This window comes from Panthera onca, chromosome D4, assembly GCF_046562875.1.
Source record: "Panthera onca isolate mPanOnc1 chromosome D4, mPanOnc1 haplotype 2, whole genome shotgun sequence".
In the NCBI taxonomy this organism is placed as follows: Eukaryota; Metazoa; Chordata; class Mammalia; order Carnivora; family Felidae; genus Panthera; species Panthera onca.
In genome coordinates, this window is record NC_138351.1 from 1719998 (window position 1) to 1741232 (window position 21235).

General features: G+C 44.9%; 1 protein-coding gene across 2 annotated transcripts in view; it reads right to left on the bottom strand.

Moving 5' to 3' along the window:
* The window catches only part of BICD2 (BICD cargo adaptor 2), a 45921-nt gene extending 44713 nt beyond the window's left edge, over positions 1-1208 (bottom strand). Inside the window, exon 1 of one of the 2 annotated variants that reach the window (XM_060610294.3) lies at positions 770-1208. In XM_060610294.3, coding sequence (XP_060466277.2) covers positions 770-1009 — 240 coding nt within the window. In that variant the 5' untranslated portion in view covers positions 1010-1208. The remainder of the gene's footprint in view (positions 1-769) is intronic. The other variant, XM_060610296.3, reaches the window with a different exon arrangement.
* Positions 1209-21235: the final 20027 nt, after the last annotated feature.

Here is a 21235-nt window from a genome sequence, read left to right on the forward strand (position 1 = left end):
AACTCTCCCGTGAAGCTCGCAGGTAGCCTGGCGGGGGTGGGGGTGCGGGTCCCATCTCATCCCAGAGCGAAAATCAGAGGAGACACACGGCTCCTTTGGTGACAGACACCCATAGACCTGTCACCCGACCCTGGGACGGTAGCCAAGGCAGCCAAGACAGGAAGTAGGCGGGAAATGCACTGCATCCCAGAGAACTAATGGGGCGGGGGGACGTCACGGAGCTGAGTCTAGGAGGGACATAGAGGACTCCAGTTATCGCAGATAAGCACATTCAAGGGGAGCCCCGGTCAGGGCCCCTTCCCGGCCTCAGGGCGCTCACCCAAGACGCGGAAACACCCAGAGACCCGCGCTCTGCCTGGAGATGATGGAGGCCCAGGCCCGGCCTTTCCCAGCCGGGTTACCCGCATCCATCCCACGCCCCCATCCCCCCACCCGGAAAACCAAACAGCGCAGAGGACACCACCCCACCGTGCCCGAGGCCCGCAATCAGAAGCAAACAGGCTGGCGACACGGCCCGACCCGCAGCCCCTGCCCGCGGAGAGCAGGACCCCCGCACGCGCACGGTCCACCACTCCAGGGGTCTCCGCAGCCCCTCCTGGCGGGCCGCGCACGACGACCCTGGGCGCCCGGGTACCTGCCGGGGCCCTGCCCTTCCCGGGGTCTGGACTCTGCTGAGGGGCCGGCCCGGCGGGGGTCAGAGATCCGTTCGGAGGAAGGGGGTCCAGCCGGCCTGACTGGGGGGGTCGGGGTGGCCGCCCTCTCTCCTCACCTCCTTGAGCTGCTCCATCTCGCCGCGGATGGCCTCGTAATCCACCTCGAGCTCCTCGAACTGCAGCTTGAGCTGGTGCTTCTCCTCCAGCACCGCCAGCCCGTACTCGGCCGCCTGGATCTTCTCGCGCGTGGTCTCGGCCAGCTCGTGCGACAGCCGCTTCACCTCAGCGCGCAGCCACTCGGGCTGCGCCTCCATCACCAGCCGCGCGTACTCCTCCTCCTCCGACGGCGCCGACATGGTGGCCCGCGGCCGGCTCACGCTGCTCCCAGCGAGGGTCAGGCCGGGCTCCTGTCCGCCGCTGCCGTCGCTGCCGCCGCCCAGCCCGACGGCGCCCGGCCCGCCGCCGCGCAGCCGCAGTGCGCCCCTCGCCGCGCGGGGCACTGTGGGGGCCGTAGTCCCGCCCGCGCCCACTACAAGGCCCGTCGTGCCCCGCGTTGACGGGCTGGGGCGTGATTGGCTTGCGGCCTGCGCTGGACCGGGCTCCTTCCAGCGCCGCTGCCTCCGTCTCCAACTCCCCGGGTATTGTTGGGGGAGGGGGCCGTCGTCTCGCCCCCGCGCCCACTACAAGACCCGTCGTGCCCCGCACCGCCACACCGCCGTGATTGGCCCTGGCCTAGCTCGTCAGGCCTCCCAGCGCCGTCACTTCCGCCGCGGCCTCCAGGGGTATTGTGGGAGTTGTAGTTCCGCCCTCGTCCGCGCCCCAGCCGGTGCAGGGCGCCGCAGTCCCGCCTACTTGCCGGTGGAGATTGGCTCCCCGCCCTCGGTGGTAGGGAGATATTGAATGTCTTCCCACGTTTATGCCCTCTTTCATTTCTTTCAGCAGTGTTTCGTAATTTTCAGCCTACAAACCTTTGCCTCCTTGGTTTAGTCTCTAAGTACTATTTTCTGATGTTGTAAATGGCATCGTTTTGTTAATTTCCTTATCTGCTTGTTCATCGTTACTGTATAGAAATGCACCTGAGTTTTGGTGTGTTGATTTGGTATCCTATCCTGAATTTATTAGGTCAAATAGTTTCTTTAGGTGTTGGTGTGGAACCTAGGGTTTTCTCCATAGAAGATCATGTCATCTGTGGACAAACACAATTTTACTTTTTCCTGTCCAATTTAGATGCCTTTTATTTCTTTTTCTTGTCTAATTGTTATGGCTGGGACTCCCAGTACTATATTGAATACAAGTGCAGACAGCAGGCATCTTTGTCTTCTTCCTGACCCTAGGAAGAAAGCTTTCAGTCTTTCACTGTTAAGTATGATGTTCATGTGGGTTTTTCATATATGGCTTTTGTCATACTGAGGTAACTCCCTTCTATTCCTTGTCTGTTGAGTGTTTTTATCATAAAAGGGTGTCAGACTTTGTCACACGGTTTTCTGCATCAATTGAAATGGCCATGTGGGTTTTTTCCCCTTCATTCTGTTAATGTGTTTTGCACTGGTTGATTTTCATATGTTGAACCATCCTTGCATCGTGGGAATAAATCCCTTTTGGTCATGGTGTATAATCTTTTAATATGTAGGAGAATTTGGTTGACAAGTATTTTGTTAAGGATTTTTGCGTTAATATTCATAAGAAACAAATGGTTGTAAGGAAGGTATTTTAAAAGGTATATGAAAATTACCTAACCCTGGTTAGGAAGATGGGGCTAAGTAGAACTAAACGTGATTCGGTGTAAAGTGGGGGGAAGAAACAGAAGAGAGGGTCCCTGTGCTCCCAATGCTGGAACTGGGCCTTGCACACTGCCCACAGAACTGGAAGAGAGGTGGAATCACTGTGGTTTGAATGGTGTGGGGAATTACTTTTCTTTGAACATTTTTAAAAAGGAATTATTGTTAATTTTAGGTGTGATTACTACAAAGGAAGATGCCCTTTGGGCTATAAATGCATCCAAAGTATTTACAGGCAGAGCACAGGATGCTTTGAGTTTGTTTTAATCCAGAAGAAGGGACAATGGGGTTGATGAACGAAGCGGTTGTTGGTGGCAGCTGGGGTGCAGCGCGTGCACACGCTGCTCATTATGCTCTAGACTTCTGCATCTATTTTGAAATCTTTTAATAAAAATGTTCAAATGTTTTAATGTTAAAATGACATTATCTTCATTAAAAAAGTCATTTCCCTGGTGGCTCGGTCGGTTAAGCATCCTACTTTGGCTCAGGTCATGATCTCACTGCTCGTGAGTTCAAGTCCCGCATCAGGCTCTGTGCTGACAGCCCAGAGCCTGGAGCCTGTTTCGGATTCTGTGTCTCCCCCTCTCTCTCTGCCTCTCCCCCACACTCTCTCTCTCTCTCTCTCTCTCTCTCTCTCTCTCAGAAATAAACATTAAAAAAATTAAAAATCATTTCCTGTCTCTGCTCCCATGTGTCAGCCTGCCATCTGTCACTTGACTTCTAGTGGCTACCCATGCTAGGGATAGATGCATGACCAGTGGATGTGAATTCTGACCTCATGCTTCAACCTACTTCTTATTTTAAATCGATCTATTGGTAACCATTTATCAGCTGCTTTCATGTGCCTGCCTACAAAATTTATTTTTTTAATGTTGTTATGGTTTTTAGGTAATATGCATGTGTTTAGAAGTTCAGTTTAAAAGAATATACAGGGGCGCCTGGGTGGCGCGGTCGGTTAAGCGTCCGACTTCAGCCAGGTCACGATCTCACGGTCCGTGAGTTCGAGCCCCGCGTCGGGCTCTGGGCTGATGGCTCGGAGCCTGGAGCCTGTTTCCGATTCTGCGTCTCCCTCTCTCTCTGCCCCTCCCCCGTTCATGCTCTGTCTCTCTCTGTCCCAAAAAAAAAAAAAAAAAAAAAAAAAAAAAAAAAAAACAAAACGTTGAAAAAAAAAATAAAAGAATATACAAATACACACCTATCAGAATGGCTAAAATAAAAAAAAAAGTGGCAGCAACAAATGCTGGCAAAGATGTAGAGAAATAATCACTCATACATTGCTTTTGGGAAAGTGGTTTGGCCTTTTCTTATAAAACCAAATGCCTATGCTGTTGCCCTAGGATTCAATAATTGCATTCCTGGGAATTTATCTCAAAGAGATAAGAACTTGCGTTCACACAAAAATGTGTACACAAATGTTCACAGCAGCTTTCTTTGTAAAAATCCCAAACTGGAAACAACGCAAAATATCTTTCTTCGGGTTAATGGTTAAAAAAAACAAAACTGTGATACATCCATACCGTGAAATACTACTCAGTAATAAAAGGAATGAGCTATGGTTATACACAACAACATGGGTGAATATCCAGAGAAATACACTGAGTGAAAAAAGCCAATCCCCAAAGGATGCACAATGTATGATTCCATTTATATGACACTCTTGAAATGACAAAATTAAGGAACACATTAGTGGTTGCCAGGGGGTGGGGTTGGAAGGGTGTGTGAGGGAATAAAAGGGCAGTTTGAGGGACCCTTGTGATCATGTAAATGTTCTGTATCTCGCCGCGATGCATAACAAAAATGTACACACGTGGTAAAATTGCACAGAACGCACAAGTCAGTACATGTAAACCTAGTGAGATCTGAATTGGATGGGTGGCTTGTACCAAGCCCAGCCTCCTGTTTGTGTTGTTGCACCTGTACTACAGTTACAAGAAACATAACTGAGAAATATAAACTGAGAAAATATGGCATGGCTTCTATTTGATGAGAAAGGTCTTAACCCAAAGTGTTCATTTCTGTCAGAGATAAAAGAAACTAATAATAAAATTATACATATTTGTATAAATGAAAAAAATACACAGAGGAAAGTAAACCCCCCTCAAGGAGATACACAAGCATATATTTCTTCTCATTAAACAAAAAAAAAAAATGACAGTGTGTGAAACTCACTGTTACCTATCAGCATAGACTTTTACGGCCGACTACTTACTCCGTGATACGGGTGTTCCATACTTCCACTCCACCGATGGACGCTTAGGTTGTTTCTGGTCTTTTACAAAAACACCAGTGTAGCAATAAATGTCCTCACTCATCACCTTTTGGGCCTGCACGACTCTCTCGTTCCTAGAAGGAGAGTCGTACAGCAGGTAAAAGTGGCTGAGTTGGGACTGCCACGGCTGTTCAGTGATACGGCTGCTGGAATGGGGGCTGCTTTGGGAGGCTTTCCCAGTCCGGCTTCTGACTGATGAGTGGACACCTGGGCTTTCTCCCAGGACCTCACCTCTGTGCCCAAGTGCACAGTGCGGGGCATCCTCCTGCTTGAGGGGAGAGCTCTGGCGGGGCCATCCATTTGAGATCGTCATCCCCCAGTCGAGCTTGTCTGCAAGGACTTCTGCCTCTCCGCAGCCCCTTGCCCTGTGAAGTTCTGACATACTCCCCAAGTTGATCTATAGATTTCACAAAATCCCTAGCAAACATCCAGCTGGCTTTTTTCTTTCTTTCTTTCTTTCTTTCTTTCTTTCTTCCTTTCTTTCTTCCTTTCTTCCTTTCTTTCTTTCTTTCCTTCCCCCCCCCCCCCCCAGAAATTGATTAATGGAATAAAATTGAGAGTACATAAAATGACCCACACTTTTATGGTGCGTTGATTTTCAACAAATCCTCTTGAGTCAACAAGATAGTCCACACACGAAAGAATGAAGTTGGAACCCCGCCTCACACCAGATGTGAAATTAAATGAGACAAATACCCAAATGGAAGATCAAAGCTACGATACTCTTAGAAGACAACGTAAGTATAAATCTTTGTGACTTTGGTTTCTTGGATGTGACACCACAAGCTCAAGCACACAGGAAAAAGAAAAGAAAAATAAAGTGGACTCCACCAAATTTGAAATCTGTGGTCCAGAAGACAATATTAAGAACGGAGGGGAGAAAGTGTTTCAAATTACAAGGTCTGACATGCAAAACTGAGGGCAGGTGGACTTGGAAATCCAGCTCTTGGATGCTGGCGGCAGGCGCCCCCTCCTGGCCGCATGCGGCTCTGGGCCTAGCGCCCTCCCTGGACAAGACTGGGGTAGGGTTTTCAGGGAGCAGGAATAGAAGGGGCAGAAGGACAGAGGAGGTGGGTTCGGGAGGGAGAGGGGCAGGGGAGGAGGAGAAATCTTCCTGCGGGAGCACTGCACTTTAATAAGCCACCAACACCACCCATGTTCAAGCCAGCTTTGGCCACCAAAATGACACGAACTGGGTGGCTTACACAACAGACTTGTATTTCCGACCATCTGAGAGGCTGTGCCAGATCAGGATGCCAGCATGCTTGGGTTCTGGTGAGGCCTCTTCCTGGCTTATAGGTAGCCAGCTTCTCCCTGTGTCCTCATGTTGCAGAGAGAGTGAGCTCGGGTGTCCCTTCTCCTTTTTATAAAGGCACTAATCCTATTGGATTGGGGCTCCACCCTAGTAAGCTGATTTAACCTTTACCACTTCTTCTAGGCCCTATCTCTACTGCCACACAGGGGACTAGGATTTCAACACGTGAGTTTTAGGGGTAAACAATAAGGTCCATGACAGCAAGAATAATAGATATCATCATGTTATCAGGTGTTATGCTGGTAGATTTTTAACAACCAGCTTTAACAACCTGTTAAAAAATAAAGCTCTGAGTTGTAGTATTTTGTTATTTCTGCACTCTAAATACTGCCCCTATGGCCAATTTCTCGCTATGATGGCAACTATAGAAGCAGCCTTGGAAAGTGATGACTGGTGGCAACAATGTTTCCCCACACAGATACACACAAGATACACAGATACACAGTGTTTCCCCACAGATAAATACACATAAATAACCTCAAGAGCACAGTAATAGTAAAATGCAGCAAAGTAATTAGAAACTGAGGAGTCTTGTGAATTTAGTGTGCTTTTACTATAACCTGTTAGGTTGTAAGTGGATATAATTGAACATTTAATGGAGGCTAATTTTAACAACAGACTCCAGACTTCCTTCACACTGAATAGCGGCCTCCTGCAGCCAATGTGGTCAGCATGCGGTGACTCCATGTGATGGGCCATACACCGACCCCTTATTACTATTACTGTTTTCATAATAATTAGATATCATTGGTTGAGCTCCTACTTTATTCTAAGTTATCTTCAACTACTAGTATTTATTTTATTTAATCCTTACAAAAGCCCATGGAGTAGCTATTAACCCCAGTTTTCAGATGAGGAAACTGAAGGACACAGTTAGAATGTGATGGCCATGGGCTTGGACCCCTGAATGAGAGAAGGGGGAAGGGGAGTGTGCCGTCCCACTTACCATCACCCTGCTGCCACCTAAATTGGCCTTCATGTCTTATCCCACCCCCAGGTCCTCCTGGATCCCCAGCCAACATGACGTTTCCGACTGGATTTCCAAGGCCCTGTTAAACACGGCTCACCCTGTATGGGATCCCTTTTTTTCCAGGCTCTCACCCAAACTGATGCTGTGAAGATCTGTGGTATTCCCAGGCCACCAGGATTGGAACTCTTTCCCATGTTGGAAGAATTACCAAAGTGTGAGTTGATGGAAGATAAGCTGGTCTCCTAGTACCAAAGCCTAAAGATGGGTCGGGTCCTCGTCTCCAGGATCCACACAGCTGGGGTCTGAGCTTCTGAGCTGAAATGTCTGAGATTCAGTAACAAACAGCTGTTCCCACCACCGCTTCCTAATATACACACTTTTAAGTAACACCTGCACTTACACACAACACATATCAACCCTGCCTTACACCCCGACTCTCATGCATTTGCCACATTCCAGTCCAAGAACTAGACTGGGTGGTTTGTGATCTTGACAGTAATACCTGGAGATAGCTCCTCAATGGACAGCAGCCATTGGCTTAAAAAAAAAAAAAAGAGTTTAATTACTCCAAAAATCCCCTACATATAATTGTATAGATGTAGTTGTAGTGCAGGGAACAGAAATCACTCTAGATGTACCAAACAGAAAGGGGTTTAATATAGAGAATTACTTGCTTGTAAAATCGTGGAAAGAACTGAAAGAACTGACTTCTGCTCAAGTCATGATCTCACAGATGGTGAGTTCAAGCCCCGCGTCGGGCTCTGTGCTGACAGCTCCGAGCCTGGAGCCTGCTTCGGATTCTGTGTCTCCGTCTCTCTCTGCCCCTGCCCCGCTCATGCTCTGTCTCTCTCTCTCTCAGGCAGAAATAAACATTAAAAAGTGTGAAAGCAGAAAAAAAAATTAAAAGATAAAAATGTCAAGGCAGCATTCTAAAGAAACTCTGCTCACTCAGAATCTCAGACAGGGATCTTTAACAACGCATCGGGCTCTGTGCTGACAGCTCAGAGCCTGGAGCCTACTTCGGATTCTGTGTCTCCCTCTCTCTCTGACCCTCCCCTGCTCATGCTTTGTCTCTCTCTGTCTCAAAAACAAATAAAACGTTAAATCAAATTGTTTAAAAAAAAAATACGCACCTAGGAACAGAATCCCCAATCACACGAAGCAAAACCTGACAGAATTGAAAGGAGAAATACACCATTCAAAAATAATAGTTGGAAATATTAGTACACTACTCTCAGTAATTGAAAGAACATGCAGGCAGCAAATCAGAAAGAACAAAGAAGATTTGAACAACATTATCAACCAATTTGACTGAAGTAACGTTCACGGAACACACACAAGTGACTGCAGACTACACATTCTTTTCAAGAACTCCTGGAACATTCTCCAGTATAGATCATATGTTAGACACAAAACAAGTCTCTCTAAGTTTAAAGAGATAGAAATTATGCAAAGTATGTTCTCTGGTTACAATGGCATTAAAATAGAAACCAATAACTGAAAGAAACTGGGAAAACCTCAAGTATTGGGAAATTAAACTACAAACTTCTGAATGGACCAAACAAGATATAAGGAGATTAAAAATTTAAAGATTTAATTCAATTAAAACAAAAACACAACAAATTAAAATATAAGGGATTCAGGGAGCATGTGGGTGGCTCAGTTGGTTGAGTGTCCGACTCCTGATTTCAGCTCAGGTCAGGGTCCCAGGGTCCTGAGATTGAGCCCTGTGCTGGGCTCCACACTGAGTGTGGAAACTGCTTGAGATTCTCTCTCTCTCTCTCTCTCTCTCTCTCTCTCTCTCTCCCTCCCTCTGCCCATCTCCCTCACTTGCACACTCTGTCTCTCTAAAAGAAAATAACAATAAACTAAACTAAACTAAACTAAAATTCAGGGAAAGCATTGTACAGAGGAGAATTTACTGTCTTAAATACCTATTTCAAAAAAGAAAAAGGGATCTGAACCCAACAACTCAAGCATTCCCCTTAAGAAGCTAGAAAAAGAGAACAAATTAATTATAAAGCAAACAGAAGGAAAGAAATAATAAACATTACAAGCAGAAATCAACAAAAAAGCAAATCGGTATAATCAATGTAACCTCAAGTTGATTATAGGGAAGAACTAACAAAACTGACAAACCCTTAGCTATATTAACTGAGAAAATAAAAGCTAAGGCACAAATTACCAAAACCAGAAATGGAAAAGTGGATTTCAAAGCTGACCTTACAGAAATCAACACGACTATGAGAGAGTATCCTGAACTACTTATAGCAATAAATTAGACAACTTGGTTAAAGCAGACAAATTCCTTGAAAAACAGAACTTACCAAGATTGACTCAAGAAGAAGTAGAATATCTGAATAAACTTATAATGAGAAAAGTAGTTTAATTAAATTAAATTAAATTAAATTTACAAATATTCCACACACAAAAAAATCATGGCCCAGATGACATCACAAGTCAATTGTGTCAAATATTTAAAGAAGAAATATTAACGCATCAAAAATATTTTAGAAAATTGAGGAGAAGGGAGACTCCTCACTTCTTCAAAGAGGACATTATTACCCTGATACCAAAGCCAGACAAAGACATCACAAGAAAATAATTTTTTAGAATAATATCCAGTCTGATTATAGTCACAATGTTTTTTAATGTTTATTTACTTTTGAGAAAGAGAGAGGGAGAGGCAGAGAGTGAGCAGGGGATGGGCAGAGAGAGAGGGAGACACAGAATCCAAAGCAGGCTCCACGCTCCGAGTTGTCAACACAGAGCCTCACGCGGGGCTTGAACCTACAAACGGCGAGATCATGACCCGAGCCAAAGTTGAACGCTTAACTGACCGAGCCACCCAGGCGCCCCAGTCACAGAATTTCTTAACAAAATATTCTCAGTCCAAATTCAGCAATATGGTAAAAAGGTCATACACCATACCCACGTGAGGTTTATTCTAAAGTGATTTTAGGGGCGCCTGGGTGGCGCAGTCGGTTAAGCGTCCGACTTCAGCCAGGTCACGATCTCGCGGTCCGTGAGTTCGAGCCCCGCGTCGGGCTCTGGGCTGACGGCTCGGAGCCTGGAGCCTGTTTCCGATTCTGTGTCTCCCTCTCTCTCTGCCCCTCCCCCGTTCATGCTCTGTCTCTCTCTGTCCCAAAAATAAATAAAAAATGTTGAAAAAAAAAATTAAAAAAAAAAAAAAATAAATAAAGTGATTTTAATATCTGAAAATCAATTAAGGTGATACAGTAAGATACGATCATATGTTCATCTCAATTCATGCAAAAAAGGAAACCTGGGAAATCCAGCACACATGCATGAGAAAAAGTGTCAGTGACGCAGGACAGGAGCAGAAGGGCCCTAAAAGACTACATGCCCTCCTCCTGACGAGGGAGCAAAGCAGGAAAGTTTACTTCACCACTGCAGCTCAACATAAGACTGGAGGTTCCGTGCAACAAAATTAGACAAGAAAGTGAAGGCATTCATATCAGAGAGAAAAAAACAAAACTATCCTTATTTGCATATGACATGACGGTCGACACAGAAATCTACAAAAAAAGAAAGTCTTAGAACTGATACATGAGTTCAGCAAGATTTCAGGATACGAAATTGACACACGAAAATCAATTTTATATCTGTATATAATCAATTAACATATGTAAGTCAAAAATTAAAAAATAATACAATAGCTCAAAATGAGATGAAATATTTACATATAAATCTAAGAAAACATACAGAGAATGTCAATGCTCAAAACTACCAATTCTGGAGAAAGAAATCAAATGATCTTGATAAACAGAAACAGGGGCACCGGGCTGGCCAACTTGGTAGGGCATGTGACTCTTGATCTCAGGGTCGTGAGTTCAAGCCCCGCGTTGGGTGTGGAGCCTATTCAATATAAATGAATGAATGAATGAATGAATGAATGGATGAAAACATACTGTGTTCATGTTTGAAAGGCTCAGTGTAATAAACATGTAAATTGTCTCGAAAGTGATATACGGATTTAGTGCAATTTCTATTAGAATCCCAGAAAGATTTTTTTTTTTTGTAGATATAGACAACAGCATTCTAAATTTATATGGAAAAGCAAACGAACTGGAATAAAATTTTAAAACAGAAGAATAAACCGGGAAGCAATATTAAAGCCTTTGACAAAGCTGTGGTAATGAAAAGTGGTGCGGGAATAGACACATGGATTGGTGGGACAGAGGAGATCCTCGGAACATAGCCCACAAGTGTGGACAGCTGACTCTCGACAGAAGTGCAAAGGCGATTCAGTGAAGGAAGGTAGTCTTTCCAGCAAATGGTGCTGGAACAACCAGGCATCGTATGGGAGAGGGAACTTCGACTTGAACCGACACATTAGACAGAAACTAGCACAAAAAATCACAGATTTAAATGTAAAACTATACAAATTTTAGAGTAAAACAAAAGAGAAAGTCTTTGAGACCTAGGAGTGGGTTAAGAGTTCTTAGACATGACATCACAAACATGATCCATAAAAGAAAAAAATTGATAAACTGGTCTTCTGCAAAATTTAAAAATATGTTCTGTGAGATGCACCTGGGTGACTCAGTCAGTTAAGCGTCCGACTCCTGATTTCGGCTCAGGTCATGATCTGACGGGTCATGAGTTGGAGCCCCTCGTCGGGCTCTGCTCTTGATGGCATGGAGCCTGCTTGAAATTCTCTCCTCTCTCTTGGGGCGCCTGGGTGGCTCAGTCGGTTGAGCGTCTGACTTCGGCTCAGGTCATGATCTCGCGTCCGTGAGTTCGAGCCCCGCGTCGGGCTCTGTGCTGACAGCTCAGAGCCTGGAGCCAGTTTCAGATTCTGTGTCTCCCTCTCTTTGACCCTCCCCCATTCATGCTCTGTCTCCCTCTGTCTCAAAAATAAATAAACGTTAAAAAAAAATTTTTTTAAAAAGAAAGAAATTCTCTCCTCTCTCTCTTTCTCTTGCTCTCTCTGCCCCTCCCCTGCTCGTGCTCTATCTCTCTATCTCAAAATAAACAAACTTTTTTAATTTTATTTTTTAAAATTTGTATCCAATAAAGAAATATTTAAAAAAATAAATAAAAGTATGTTCTGTGAGAGACTGTTAACATGAAGGAGGAAGAAAAAACAGACTAAAAACTGAAAGAAAATATTCACAGAACACATCTCTCATCAAGGACTCATACTTAGGATGTATAAAAAAAAGTCCCCCAACTCAAAAATTTAAAAAAACAAAAACAAAAACAAAAAAACATTTAGAAGGTGGACCAAAGACCTGAGGAGACACCTCACTGATGTGAACAGACAGGCGGCAGACAAGCACATGAAAAGATGCTCAACCTCATTCGTCATTAGGAAAACACAAACTGAGACTATGTACGGTGAGATACCAGCATGTACCAAGTGACAGCTAAGATAAAAACCAGCGAGAGTACCAAATACTGACAAGTTTCAGAGAAACTGAATCCCTCATCCATTTTTCAAAAATGTTTTATTTTTGAGAGAGCACAAGTGGGGGAGGGGCAGAGAGAGGTGGGGACAGGGGATCTGAAGCGGGCTCTGCACTGACAGCCGCGAGCCCGAAGCGGGGCTCGAACTCACAAACTGTGAGATCATGACCTGAGCCAAAGCTTCATGCTCAACTGACTGAACCACCCAGGCACCCCCTCATCCATTTTTGGAACGAATTTGAAGTTATACAACCACTCTGAAAAATAGTTAAGCAGTTTGTTGTTTTTTTTAATGTTTGTTTATTTTGAGAGAGAGCACGTGTCAGGTAGGGACAGAGAGAGAGAGAGAGAGAGAGAGAGAGAGAGAGAGAGAGAGAATCCCAAGCACTCTGCTCTGCCAGCACAGAGCCCCACATGGGGCTCAAACTTATGAACTATGAAATCACGCCTTGAGCCAAAATCAAGAGTCAGACGCTGAACCAACTGAGGCACTCAGGTGCCCCAGTTAAACAGTTTCTTAAAAAAACCCAAAACCCTCCAACTTTAAATATATACTTACGAGAGTACTCCGCAATCACATTTCTGGGCATTCATCTCAGGGAACCATTGGCTGAAAAGACTACCTTTCCCCTAGTAAATTGCCTTGGCATCTTTGTGGAAAACCAATCGATGATGTATGGATGGATCTATGTCTGGGTTCTTGATTCTGTCCCAAGACCCGAATACCAGAGTATCTCGATTATTTACAACTTCAAAGTAAGTCTCAGAATCAGGTGTATAAGTCTTCCCTGTGTGTTATTTTTCAAAGTTGTTTTGGTTATTCTAAGTCCTTTGTACTTTCTTGAGTTTTAGAATCATCTTGTGAATTTCTGCAAAAATCTCTGTTGGGATTTTTATAGGATTGGGTTGAAATACACGTCAGTTTGGGGAAGAATTAAGTCTTAAGACCCATGAACAGAGTGTATCTATTCATTATTTAGGTCTTTAATTTTTCTGAGCAGTGTTTTGTAGTTTTCAGTATACAAGTCATGCTCATCTTTTGTCAAATTTATCCCCACATATTTCATATTTTTATGTTATTGTAAATAGTGTTTTAAATTTTTGAATTTTCCATTCTTTGGTTGCTGTTATATAAATAAACAATTGATCTGTGTATATTGATCTTGTATCTTACTACCATGCTAAATTCACTTAGTTCCAGTATTTTTTTTTTTTTTTGTAGATTATGTAGGATTTTCTATACAGTCAATCATGTTGACTGCAAATAAAGATAGTTTCACTTCTTCCTTTCCACTATGTATGTCGTATATGGGAATACAAGTGGCAAGAGTAGACATTCTCATATTGTTTCTGATCGCGGGCAGAAAGTATTCAGTCTTTCACCATTAAATATGTTAGTTGTACTTTTTTGCCAATGTCCTTTCCAAGGTTGAGGAAGTTTCCTTTCATTCCTAGTTTGCTGAGAATTTTTAATTTTCACAGTTGGAGTTTGCCAAATGCTTTTTCTGCATCTGTTGAGATGATCACATAGTTTTTATTTCCTAGTCTGTTAATGGGGTAAATTAAATTGATTGATTTTTGAACATTTAACTGTGCATTCTTGGAAGAAATCCTACTTGGTCACGAAGTATTATCTTTTTTACATATTATTTGATTCTCTAAAATTTTGTTACAAATTTTTGCACGTTGGTCTGTAGTTTTCTTCTAATGTTTTAATATGCTTTTGAGGTCAGAGTAATGCTGGCCTCATGGAATATGTTAGTTTACATGTCTGAAAGACCTCATGCAGAATTGGTGTTGTTTCTTCCTTAAATATTTGGTTGTATTCCCCAGTGAAGCCATTCGGACTCGCAGCTCTTGTTATGAGAATGCTTTTAACTACAAATTCGATTTATTTAATACCTACTAGGTTATTCCAATTACCTCTTTCTTCCTGAGTCATCTTTGGTAGCTTTATTTCATGTGAGTTGTATGTCAGATGTGTTCATGTCAGATGTATTGACATGACTGTTTTATACCATTCTCTTGTTTTTAAATAGTTGTTGAATCTGTAAAGATATCACCTCTCTCGTTCTTGATTGATAATTTATCTTTTCCTCCTTTCCCCCGCAACCAGCGTGGCCAGAGTGTTTTCAATTTTATTCTCAGAAAACCAATTTTGGTTTCATTTATTATTTTCTATTGTTTTATGTTTTATCAATTTCTGCTTTTTATTATTCCCTCTCTTCTGCTTAATTTGCACTGAATTTGCTCTTCCTCTATTTACATTTTTTAAGGCGAAAGCTTGAGTCCCTTCTATTTTTCTCTTACAGGAGTTTAATACTATAAATTCTTCTATGAGGATTTTTGAAAAGTGTATTCCTAACATTTGAGTATCCTGTGTTTTTCCCCACTTAGTTCAGAAAATTGTAGACTTTCCTTTTTTTATTTCTTCCTTGAACCACAGATTGTTTTCAGAAACGCGTTACTTAGTTTGCAAGTCTTTTGGTGATTTTCTAGATATCTTTCTACTATTTATCTGTAGTGCAATTCTATTGTGATCAGAGAACGTACTTTGCATGATTTGGGTTATTTTAAATTCGTTGAGACTTGCTTTATAGCCCAGAATATGGTCTCTCTTGGTAACTGTTCCCTATGCACTGGAGAAGAGCACAGTTGTGCTGTTGCTGGGGGAGAAGCTCATACATGTCCACGAGGCACACTGGTAGGTAACACTGTTGAAGCCTTCTGGGCCCTTCCTGATTTTCTGTCTTCCCGTTGTCTCGGTTGTTGGGACAGGGATCCTGAAACTTCTGATTGCTAGCATGATTTCTCGATTCTTGCAGATCTCGATGTGGTTTGACTTCCTTTTACCTGACCAACGTTGAACAGTATGTCCTATGCTACAGGTCTGCTGGGGATGAATTCTTTCAGTTTCACTACGTCCAAAAGAGTGTTTGCTTTGACTTAGTTCTCCAAGTACTTTTGCTGGTTGTAGAAATGTGTGCTGACAGCCCCAGGCTTAGCCCGCTGTACTTGAAGGACTTGCCGCACGGCCTCTGGCTTGCGTTGTTTCTGGGAGAAGTACCCTGTCATTTTCACCAGTGTGGTTGTATACTTAACACGTTTTTCCTTCTGAATGCTTTTATGACTTCTCTTTGTCAGTAGATTTGAGCAATCTGATTACGGCATGCCTTATGCTCTTCTCTTTCTTTTCTTACTCAGGGCTGATTGAGCTTCTCAGACCTCCTCTGGGTCTCGTGCCTTCACCGTGGGGCCTGAGGGCGTCTGCCCCTTGCGGGGCTGCAGCGGCCTCTGCCCACTGGGGACTACTCTCCAGCTGTGATGAGCAAAACGACTCCAGACACAGACACTGCAGGATGTCCCCAAGGGTAAAATCACCCCCTGTTGAAACCACTGGCGGAGAGTCTTTGTCAGATTTGGAAAATGTGGGGCGTTACTTTTGTCATGATGCTCCCTCCTCTCCGCTCTCCTGCAGGGACTCCAACCACACGCCTTGAGTCTGACTGAGTCGGCCCCGCAGCTCACTGATGCTGAGTTGATGGTTTTCAGGCTTTTTACTTCGTGTCTCATTTTGGATGGTTTCTACTTCTCTTACTTCAAGTTCACCCATCTTTTCTTCTGTATCGCCCAATCTTGCATGAATCTCATCCAGTGTATTTTTTTTTTCAACGTTTTTTATTTATTTTTGGGACAGAGAGAGACAGAGCATGAACGGGGGAGGGGCAGAGAGAGAGGGAGACACAGAATCGGAAACAGGCTCCAGGCTCCGAGCCGTCAGCCCAGAGCCTGACGCGGGGCTCGAACTCACGGACCGCGAGATCGTGACCTGGCTGAAGTCGGATGCCTAACCAACTGCGCCACCCAGGCGCCCCCCTCATCCAGTGTATTTTTTATCCCAGGCGGGGTATTAACATCTCGAATAGCTCAGTTTGGATCTTTTTTATATTTTTCCTCTCCCTCCTAACATGTTTGCTCCTTCTTGAACACAAAGAATACAATTATGATCATTCTTTCAATGTCCTTATCTGCAAATTCTTATACCTGTGTCATTTCTATTTTTAATTTTTACATTTGTAATTAGTTGACCCTTTTCTTCTCGCAGTGGGTCGTATTTCCCTCTTTCCATGCCAAACGCTGTAAGGCTCACCTCGTGGGGCGTGGGCTATTTTTGAACTCCTGTGAACATTAGTGAGCCTTCTTCAGGGACACAGCTAAGTCACATGCAAGCAGTCTGAACTTTCGAGGCTTGTTCTTAAGCGATGTTTTGTGGGACCAGCGCCCTTTTCTGCTAGGGCTGATTCTATCACACCGCCGAGGAACGCCCTCCCAGCACCGTGCCCCACGACCGAAAGCACGTCTTCTTCTCGTCCAGTGGGGCAGGGACTGCTCCCGGCCCTGCAGACCTCCGCAACGGTCCCCTGCTCCTGTTCGGTGACTCCTCTGCTCCCACACTGCTCAGAGCTCAGCACTCAAGGTGACCCTTCCTGCCCTCTACCCTTGAACCCCAGGGCCATGGCCGCCCTTGACTCAGGAGGACCCTCTGCCTCCCTGGCAGCACCCCGAATGTCTCCCCTGTGAGCCGTGGTCACTGTCCTTCACTTGAGAGGCAGTACGTCACAAAGCGACCATTTCATGTACTTCAGCTGTTTTCGTGCTACTCCATCTTGAAAGCAGGAATCATTCTTTAAACATTTAACTTTAATTTCTACATGACTTTTAAAAACTGTTTTCTATTTCCACTTTTAAAAGTGTTTATGTAGAGAAATCTAGCTTCTAAGCACAATTTGAAAATTGTATACAGTTTTTAAAATCTGACAGCTTTCATATTTTTGTTTAACTGCCTAAAAACAGCGAGAGTATGTCTGATCAGGTTTTGGCAGACCTTCGTATAGGGAATCAATTGAGACTATTTGCAGGTTGAACAGGTGAATATATCCCATTCTCAACGTCCAATCTCCGTAAAAGAACTCTAAGTGAATTCTGCAGCAATGCACACCTTCCTGCTGAGATGCACGCGGTTAGCTGCCTTCCTTCCCCCACGTGCCCGTGACTGAATTTGTTCCACATGATGCGCTAATTGGCTGGCCTCACATAGTGCAGGCGAGTCACACACGGCTCTGAAGTGCATCTCAAAGTAAGACTGGGTTCTGTATTACTTTAAAACTCCAAGCCACACGTTTACTTTTAAGCTAAAATAAAATGTAGAGTTTTTGTGTGGGGGTTAATATGTGCAGCTGAAGTATGATTCATTTTTGAAGACCACAGACATAATAGGGAAACAAAAATAAATCAAAGGAACGGTCTTTGCCAGACCATTTTAGGGTGGCAGGTAGTATGCGAGCGAGTGAGCTCTGTGCCCCAATTACTTAGCTTCTACGTTTTCCCAGTTACCTTTTCTGTCTAGATTTTGGGAAGCAGAGAGAAGTGTGAAACTCTTCATTGGGAAGGAACTCTCCGGAATATTGATAGCAATGATAATGAACCCCATGGGCTCAAAGAAAATTAATTCAGATGCTGGTTGGATATTTTGTTCCAAAGAGCCATTGCCAGAACGGTCTAGAAAAACAGTCTCTACGGGGCGCCTGGGTGGCTCAGTCGTTTGAGCGTCCGACTTCGGCTCAGGTCATGATGTCGCGGTCTGTGAGTTCGAGCCCCACGTCGGGCTCTGTGCTGACAGCTCAGAGCCTGGAACCTGTTTCGGATTCTGTGTCTCCCTCTCTCTGCCCCTCCCCGCTGATGCTCTGTCTCTCTCTCTCTCTCTCTCTCTCTGTCAAAAATAAATAAACATTAAAAAAAAAAAAGAATTAAAAAGAAAAACAGAAAAACAGTCTCTAGGTTGGTAGCTTGACTAGTCATGTCGGTACCTTCTGAGCGACCAGGTGTCATAAGTGAGACTGGAGGGCTCTCCCCGTCAGGCCTCCGCCTCCGCAGATTCAGACGTGAGAACGTGAGGAGTTCAGCTGCTCTAAGCAGCAGCGAGGGTTGTCTCTCATACTCTGCTGAGAGTTGAGAGCCATTTTGGAGTTTAAGTTTTATACTGGACCTGGCTTTTTCTTCGCCTTAGCTCCAGCCAGTAGAAGCTGGTCTTATGGAATCACCAAAAAGCCAGGTTGAATGGTTATAAATTAAATCTGTTTATTACAGTTATTTCTCAGAGTCACTAAGAAAGCAGGTCCTGTATTGTAAATACGGCCTTTGAGGCAGCACATCCAGGGAAGGAAGAACAAGAGCTCGTCACTTCATACATCGTGAGCGGTCCAAACGCAGGAGGTGTGTGTGGAGAGCCGCCCAGGCTTCATGCAAACCCTCCTCCCCTCTGCGAGAGCGATCCTTCTCTTCCCTCCGCAGGCATCCCCACTCGCTCTTTGACCCCGCTCTGACCCCATCACCTCCCACTTTCTCCTCCAACTTTTGAGCCTAAATCCTTCAGCTCAGTGGAATGTAAGATCACCCTGCTCAGTTTGAAGAGTCAAGAGGACAAGGATACCAAATTTGGCATATGTTTTGTTCATTCATTTCAGGTCTAGTGAATTGGACTCAATTACGTAATATTCAACCCAAGTTTCATCTCCATCCAATATTTTCTTACGCAAGTCTAAGATTGCTGTGGTGCGACTTTGTTTTTGTCGCTAGAACCCAAAAACCCTAACCCGTGTTTTGTTTTTCTCCTCTGCTACGAGCCGTCAGACTAAAATTTTAACTTCTATGTCAGTAAATGAACCTTAGTCTTCTCGAATGCGCACTCATGTTGGTGATCGGCCCCTCACATTCCTCCGTGTGTCCCAGTGGCCTCCCCTCCCTGGACTCCTGCAGCCTCCGGCCCACACGCACCACGGGGTCAACCCACGTCTCCTCTGGGGTGCTCTTCTCTCGCGAGGGTCTCTGTGATGTGACAATATCCAGGTCCTCTGGTCTCCTCTCCTCCCTTCTGTGGCTTCTCCTCTCCGACCTCCTAACAGAAACCAGGGCTTGTTCTGGGTCCCGATCCTTTCTGAGTGGATGAGCCTCGCATTCTACCCAGGTTCTTGTCCCGACTCCAGCTTGTGTCTGCCTCCCACGGACCGTGACTGTACACCCCACTGTCTTCTCGCCGAGTCGTGTCTGAGCCAGATTAACTTTCTCTCTGCCCATCCTTTCCCAGCTGAAACCCAGCCGGAAGCTGTCAGGTCCGACTCCATTCTTTGTGTTTCCCCTGGTCCAGTCAGTTGCCAAGCCTTATTGCTTCCACTTTGGGACACAGCTCTCATCCGTCCCTTTAGGACCTCACATCTCACTGGAGTGTCGCAACCGCATCCCGAAGCCTCCGCTCTCGCCTGGGAGCCCGTGGCTCAGATTGTAGGTGCTCTTCTCTGCCCTTCCCGACAAGACGGGCCCCTCTTCCTCTTGCACAGGGTAGGCCTGACCTTGTCCCTGTCTGCATACTGTTAAAACACAAAATTCAACAGAGTAAATTTGAGGATACGATCGACTTCACCCAAAAATTCATGAATCGGGGTGCATCCCATCTAGCAAACAGAAAGGAGATTCAGAGTCCTCAGAAAAGGAAAGGTTTTTAAAGGCAGCACAAGGAAGTCATAAACAAACAAGTAAGAGAGATTATTTCAGGCAAGGTCACCTCCCTTTACAGGACGAAAGGGTCTTATTAGGTAGATTACCTCACCGTGCTGATCGGGAAATTCCAGACTGACTGGTTAAGCCTGCATTCCACGGGGAGGTTGAAACTACAATTAGGGTAGATATTAAGCCCTGATTTGGTGATGTGGCCAAGCACAGGGGACTCCATCAGGGGCTTGTGGTTTTCCCTTCAACAATACCTTCACTCACACCGTCCTCTGCACCAATCTGTCCTTACCCCGTGTTCGTCTGGGGCCGTCACTAAGTGAGGAGCAAAGATTTATTTGCCTTCTGAGCATTGACAAACTCTTTGTGAAGGACCAAGTAGATATTTAGGCTTCGAGGACCATATGGTCTCTGTCACAACTAGTCAAGTCGTCCTTTCAGTGCAAAGCGGTGTAGACAACCCACTCATGGATGGCTGTGGCCACGTTCCAATGAAAGTATTCATAGACACTGAAATCTGAATTTCATACAATTTCACATGGACGTGCCATGGGATAGTCTTCTTTTAATTTTTTTTCAACCTTTTTTTTTTTTTTTTTTTTAATTTGAGAGAGAGTGCAAGCCGGGGAGAGGGACAGAATCCCAAGCAGGCTCTGTGCTTGTCAGCGCAGAGCCAGACGTGGGGCTCGACCCCGCAATCCTGGAATCGTGACCTGAGCCAAAATCAAGAGTCGGACACTCAACTGACTTGCCACCCAGGTGCCCCTCAACCACTTTTAAACGGAAGAACCACTTTAGCCTGCAGGCCTGCGGGCAGTCACAGAAGAGGTGGCAGGCCGGCTCTGGCCCCGGGGCTGGGCTGCGCCAGCCCCTGTTCTGGAGGAAGGAGGTAAGTGAAGACAGAGAATAGGAGCACAGGTCTCCTGCTGTCTGGAAGAAGAGGGTCCCTACGGAACTTCTGAAAATGTCCCAGACCCAAAGAGCAACCCTCCTACGCCTTTTTCTGACACATTAGGACACATCTTGCCAACAGACGCCCAAATATAAATGGAAACCCAGTTTACAGCTCTGGTGGCTGGACGCTGACACGCTGAGTGTGGTTCCGTGGGAAGGAGATTTCTCATATTCGTATCTCAAACCGGCATCATGAAGATGAAGGGTGGGATTCGTGCTGTAATTTAAAATTTTCTGGGGTGCCTGGGTGACTCAGCTAAGGGGCTGACTTTGGCTCAGGTCATGATCTCACGGTTTGTG